Consider the following 6,246-nt stretch of genomic DNA (forward strand, 5'->3'; position numbering starts at 1 on the left):
TTTTACGACAGGTGGGGCCCGAAAGAACCGGGGAAGGTGAATAAGTCGATGACTGATGGAAAAACATCAATTTTTGTTGGTATGCACAACGCGTGCTAGCAGGAATTAAAATCCAACAACTAATTATGTATGAAACAATCGGCGCAGGTGTTGGGGGACGTTACTTTCCAAAATTGCTGTCTTTACCCGAAGTGAAGCTTATTTAATAATCAATTGCTTCAAAGTGACATGCAGACGTTGTTATTGTTTTATTTCTTGAAAGCGTGACGTCCGCGTTCTGTATTGCAGGATGCTAATATCGGATAAGTTTTGCGCAGACTTTCTGCAAATAAAGCGACACATGGAGAAAGTTTATTTTGTTTTGGAATTGTACACCAATTAAAATAATTAAACAATGAAGAAGAAGTGTGTTAACCACCGGTTTCATTCATTAAAAATTATTTGGGAAAGATTTATGAAGATAAAACGTCAACTTTTCAAAAATTGCCTCAATTATTCTTCTTGGATTTGTCAGCATTCCTGCTTTTTACGACTGGTGTATTTACATATTAAAACTTAAGCAAAAGAAATTCAATGAAACCAATACTTCTGCCCTCGAGCGGGTTTTATTACTTTTTTTGTATAGCAGCAAAATTGCGCTTATTGCATCGTTTTAGTTTTATTTTTTATTACATTAAAGGCAAGAAAATAAACTCTGGTGAATATTTCAAACCGTAAAATCTCCTTTTATTGTGGAACATAGACCGAAAATTAACGTTTTGTAGAAAGGATAACGATGGTAATAATTGTTAACTCATAATAAATGATGGATTACGGTTTTTACCGGAATTAAATTGCCCCTTTTGTGTATAACACACGAAACAATAGAGAACACATCTGTCTCAAGACTGAGTTAAATCATTTTCAAACGACAATAAGCTGTGTGAATCAATATAGGGGACCGTTATAGCATAAATAAAACACAAATCACGCTATTTAAGTTTATATTTCATTTCGCTGTACCTTAATAACTTTTAGTTCTGTTACAATAATATTTGTGTAATAAATTGAAAATTTTTTTTTATTGCCTAACAGATCCATAATTGGTACCACATCAAACCAACTGTACTCAATAATTTTTTAAATTGAAGAAAATTATCCACACCTGTCAACTGTAATAAAATAATGTTGAATTCTCATAAATAAATTTTCGGCAGGGGATTCGAGTGCTCCAAAATTGTGAATAAACCACAAAATTGTTAATTTTTTGTTTAATTATCTTGTGATAATAAGATTTTGGTATTTTAACTAAAACTTATTTGTAGGTTAGTATGTTTTAAGTAAAATAAGCGATTGTTTAATAAAGATACGAAAAAGAAGACAAAACAGTTGCTTCAATAAGAAAAAGGAGTGCTTACTACGTGCTCAAAAACAACATAAAGAACGAATTTATGTGCTTTTAATATAAATTTTACTCTATCAAAATAAAAACAAAAATATACTGTCATGTGAATTTTTTTAAATTTGGAGAAAATATTGTGTAAAATGAAGCAATTTACATCAACAGCTAATACTTTACTTTTGATTAATATTAGTTAAAAAAATATTTCTTAGATAGTTCAGATTTAAGGGAGAGTGGGGTCCTTATGCGTATCCACCTTTCTGTAGCTTTTCCTAAATATTTTTAACCAAAATTATGTATCTTGCTATTTAGTTTTACACGTTATACTCGTAATAGTGTCCATAGATTTCTGCACTTTCAAAACCTCACTAAAAAAATTACTCCCTAGACATTTTACAGCTCTTACGTTGTCATTTTCATATCGTAGAAAATAGGTGATAATAAGCAGAAAATGTAAGTTACATCACTAAATCATATGTCTTTACAAATTCTGTTCTTTATTTTATGTGTTTCAGGTTCCATTAAGTTGCTGAATACAGATTTTAACTTTTGGGATATTTTCAAATAATTTACTGTATAGTATAGTCGGGTAACTGGACGCAAGTGTGCAATATTTTTTATATTCTTTTTTATAAAGTTGTTTTTAATTTTTATTACAAAAATTGATTACTGTTAATTTCATAATTTTTATAGATTTGCTTCTAAGCTTAAATTACATTTTGTTTAAAAATACTTTGTAATTTTCTTTTCTAAACTCCAACATTTTTCATAAGTCTCATTATTATACGTCACATTATTACTCACACGTGCGAGTAATAATTCTAATGCACTTTACTTAAATTTTTATTTAGGTATGTCTCAATATATGTGATGCACTTAATTTTCTTATCAAGTCAAGTTTGTAGCTAACATATGAAACTATCGATAGCCAAAGTCACAAAGAAAAATATGTTTCATGATTACAGCAATATTTCCTTTAGGTCCACACAATCCATTCTCCCCTAGGGTTAAAGTATAAAAAAGCTAAACCTATTTTAGAAAACATATCACCATATCAACACCAATTTTTATATTTAAAAACGTTAAGGCATTATAGTAGATATCTTAAAAACGTTTACAAAAAAAATATTTTCTTGACAAATGTAAAGAAAACTAAATAATATAGCAGGTGAGTAAGAACTGGAAACACGTTTTTTGCTTAAACTATTTATTTCAAAAAATTAATTAATGAATGATGAAGTATATACTATGGAAATGTGAACGTTTCTCAAGAATAAAATTTTTCGAAATTTTGTTTGGTTTTTGAGTTCTGCAAAATTTTTAATGTTTTCAAATAACAACTCACTATAAAACTTTTTTTACAAAAGCTCTGATCTCACTATCAATTATACATTTTATTTAATTTTTGTTGAAAAAAAATATTTTGTTCCTAAAACACGCTTTTATAGCATTCTAATTTTAATTAATCATTATTTTCTGATGGTAAATGATTTAAAAAAAAACTCTTGAGTCTCATACTTTTTAGTCACCTTGTATAATAATAAATTAGGACGTTTGAACACTTTTCTTATATTCATTTCATTTTTTATTGGACAGATTAGCACTAGTTTACTATAAAAAAAACAATACAAATTGAAAAAAAATATTGTAAATGTAGAAAATCGAAAATAAATATCGTTTCGTTTACAAAATTTAAGCCTCCAAACAGTACACAAGCTGAAGCGCAGCCGGCGATCACCGTTTCTTTTACAGTAGAACATGTTAATTCGACCTTTTCCCTATCAGACATTACATGCACGACTTAAGATGTTCAACTTCAAAACATGGCGGCGACGAACATGTGTCTTGTTTTGCCGGCCTTAAGCCACGTTCACGCGACTCGTAAAAGCGGAACTGGATTACCAGATTTTTACGAATATCGTAAACTGTAGGCCATCCTTGACTAACAATAATTAAATTCGTCACAAAGAAGAGTCTGTCGTTCAGTTACAACGAATGAAGCGTTTCGATACAGAGCAAACAAATCTTTCGGGTTTTAATCAGTTTCCGTGGAAAAATCAAATAAATTTCTAAGTATCCTATGCCTTTGAAATTAAGTTGGCAATATAAAAGTCACATTTTCATAGTCAACTGGGATTTCCGAGGGGCAACCAATGGCAAAGCCGTCATCTGACAGTCTAATACCACCAATAATCTGCAATTCGGTGTCGCCAACTTAATTTGAAAATCACGGATCACTTTGATCGAGAACTTGTTTTGAAACCTGGACACAAAAACTAAGAAAACTACCGTGTAATCAAAAAAATTGAGTAGGCGACAATTAATACTCTACAGTTGGCAACACGTTGACTGGGAATCTGGGCTGGAAATTTTCCACACAAACTGAAAGTGAAAATGACCATTCACCGTTTTCGTCTTGTACAGCATTTTTGTAGTAACTTGCAACAATAAAAATTTTCTGCTCAAAAGTGAACATTATTTTCCTCAAAAAAGAATAAAACGCAAACTTGAAGGACTTCAATTACCGCCTACTCTAATTTATTTATTTTTTGATCGCACGGTGTAGAACCAAGTTTGCAGAATCACATTTTTTTTACTAGATTCAAAATGTGAATAATTAATTTCAATACAAATGATATAATTAATAAAACGAGAGGAGGAAGTAAAATGTTGCGCTGCCGCCAATGCTTCTTTGCGTTACGGCATGTGAGTCGGCCTTTAGCCGTCCAATGGCTTTTGAACCGTCACCCTCGAGTAAACAGAAACTTAACTAACAAAAGTAGCAACAGTTGTGGTTCGTTGTGTTGTGATAAAAATTCTGTACGTTACTAAAATTATAATTGTTCATATTTTACAGTACTTTGAAACTCTTGTCAGTAGTGTAGTGTATGAGAGTAGAACACATCTCTTCCAAAACTTCTTCACGTTACAATTTTATTCAAGTATCATTCATAATCTCAGTTAAAACCCAAAGTCGCTCATTTCATTCACCGTAAATATCCGTTCAATGCCCTTAAAACATAAATGGGAAGTGTGTGGGAGCTGTCCATTTAAATTTTAAATGTTTCAGCAGAAATTCTAAACCATTCCTAACCAATTAAAAAAATTGCAACAGTCACAACTTTTTTAAATCATGTAAGTGGGCCCCCACGTGTCACTCTTATCCAACAAATAGCCAGCTTTGGTCTTGAAACATTAATAACACCACCAGTCCACTCCTTTAACTAATTTTGGGTTATTATTTCAGTGATGAGTCAAGAAGGATGCGTCCAGAAAAGACCCTTTACGATGAAATGGACAGTATAGGTCGAGGTTTGAACAAAATCAAAACCTAACCACACTTTTCCTAAAAATCACTTTCAAGGTGCTTACGGGATTGTCTACAAGGGAAAGCACAAAACCACCGGCAAGATCGTAGCCCTGAAAAAAATCTGCGTGCCTTTAAACGACGATGGGGTCCCCATGAACACCCTTAGAGAGATCGGGGTCCTCAAGCAACTCAACTCACATGAGCACCCCAACATTGTACAACTCCTAGATGTCTGCCATGGCATTCAAACCGAACGCGAATTATTAATGTATTTAGTATTTGAACACGTGGACCAGGATCTCGCCCTCTACATGGAGAAATACGCCAAACGTGGGGGCTTCTCATCTTTGCAAATTCGTAACATGTCTCAGGAAATTCTCAGAGGTGTTGATTTTTTACACAGTAATAGGATAGTGCATAGGGATTTAAAGCCACAAAACTTGTTAGTGACCAATGACGGTCATATCAAAATTGCCGATTTTGGGTTGGCCAAAACTTATGATTTTGAAATGAGGCTGACCTCGGTTGTTGTTACTTTGTGGTACAGAGCGCCTGAAGTATTGTTAGGAGTGCCTTATGCGACACCCGTGGATGTGTGGTCCATCGGGTGTATCATAGCAGAGCTTTTTAGTTTAAAACCGTTGTTTTATGGCAGTTCTGAAAGTGACCAATTGAGCAAAATTTTAAGGTTTGCAAGTTTTATAACTTTGAAGCAGTATTTATTTAGGTGATTTTAGAATTCTGGGGAAGCCACCTCAGCACGACTGGCCTGATAACAGTGTCTCCATCAGCTGGGACTCTTTTGATAACACGGAACGAATCGATTTTAAAGAAATCATCCAAAATTTGGATGATAACGCACATGATTTGCTTACAGTAAGTTATTTTGTGTATGTTATCATGGGTATCTCTATTTTATCGTCGAAATTTACAGAAAATGCTCACGTTTGACCCTAAAAAAAGAATGAGTACCTTAGATGCCCTCAATCATGTCTACTTTACTGAAGAACCAATTTAATTCTGCATCTTTTAAAGATGTATTAAACAAAAAGACGCCATCATTCCATATTTTGGGAACAACGTATTATTCTTGTATACCTTTTACACATATCATAAAAGTTGTTCATATTTTTGATAACTTTAAGTAACATTTGCTAGCATTTCTCAAAAATAAAATAGTTTTATACAAAACTGTTCACATTCGCATGATTTCTTCTTATAAGTCGTTAGTTAAACCTCTTCCTATCCTTTAAAAAGCATTTCATTCTATTATAACAACTTTAAAGAAACAAAGTCAAACTTAAGTAATTTTTGTTTTTTTTTATAAGAAAACGTTAGTTTGTATAGTCGGCAACACGCCATGCAAAAGTGTATTGGGGGTTGCCTATAATCCGACCTTCGAAGATCTACAAAATGTAGATTTGTGATTTTCACAGTTTTTCAACATTTTAACACGACTTTTTACTTATACAATAAACGGTTACTTGTTTGTTAATAATAATTTTGCACTGGAATTATTTTCGACTTAATTAATTAAATAATTATATTTTATTAT

General features: G+C 32.3%; 1 protein-coding gene across 4 annotated transcripts; it reads left to right on the plus strand.

The window, feature by feature from the left end:
- Positions 1 to 4,074: 4,074 nt before the first annotated feature.
- On the plus strand, positions 4,075 to 5,887 carry LOC123010910 (cyclin-dependent kinase 6). 4 transcript variants are annotated; one of them, XM_044408094.1, is made up of 6 exons: positions 4,112 to 4,175; positions 4,239 to 4,516; positions 4,629 to 4,693; positions 4,746 to 5,379; positions 5,429 to 5,567; positions 5,626 to 5,887. In XM_044408094.1, the coding sequence occupies exons 3-6, from the start codon at positions 4,645 to 4,647 to the stop codon at positions 5,707 to 5,709; spliced, it is 906 nt and encodes a 301-aa protein (XP_044264029.1). In that variant the 5' UTR covers positions 4,112 to 4,175; positions 4,239 to 4,516; positions 4,629 to 4,644; the 3' UTR covers positions 5,710 to 5,887. The 4 variants fall into 4 exon arrangements, with proteins under 4 accessions (XP_044264027.1, XP_044264029.1, XP_044264030.1 ...); XM_044408095.1 differs by having other exon boundaries at positions 4,120 to 4,201; positions 4,455 to 4,516; XM_044408092.1 differs by lacking the exon at positions 4,239 to 4,516 and having other exon boundaries at positions 4,075 to 4,201.
- Positions 5,888 to 6,246: the final 359 nt, after the last annotated feature.

The sequence above is a fragment of the Tribolium madens genome, unplaced genomic scaffold, assembly GCF_015345945.1.
Source record: "Tribolium madens isolate multiple individuals breed KSU strain unplaced genomic scaffold, Tmad_KSU_1.1 Scaffold_91;HRSCAF=231;Tcas5.2_LG7, whole genome shotgun sequence".
NCBI classification, from domain to species: domain Eukaryota; kingdom Metazoa; phylum Arthropoda; class Insecta; order Coleoptera; family Tenebrionidae; genus Tribolium; species Tribolium madens.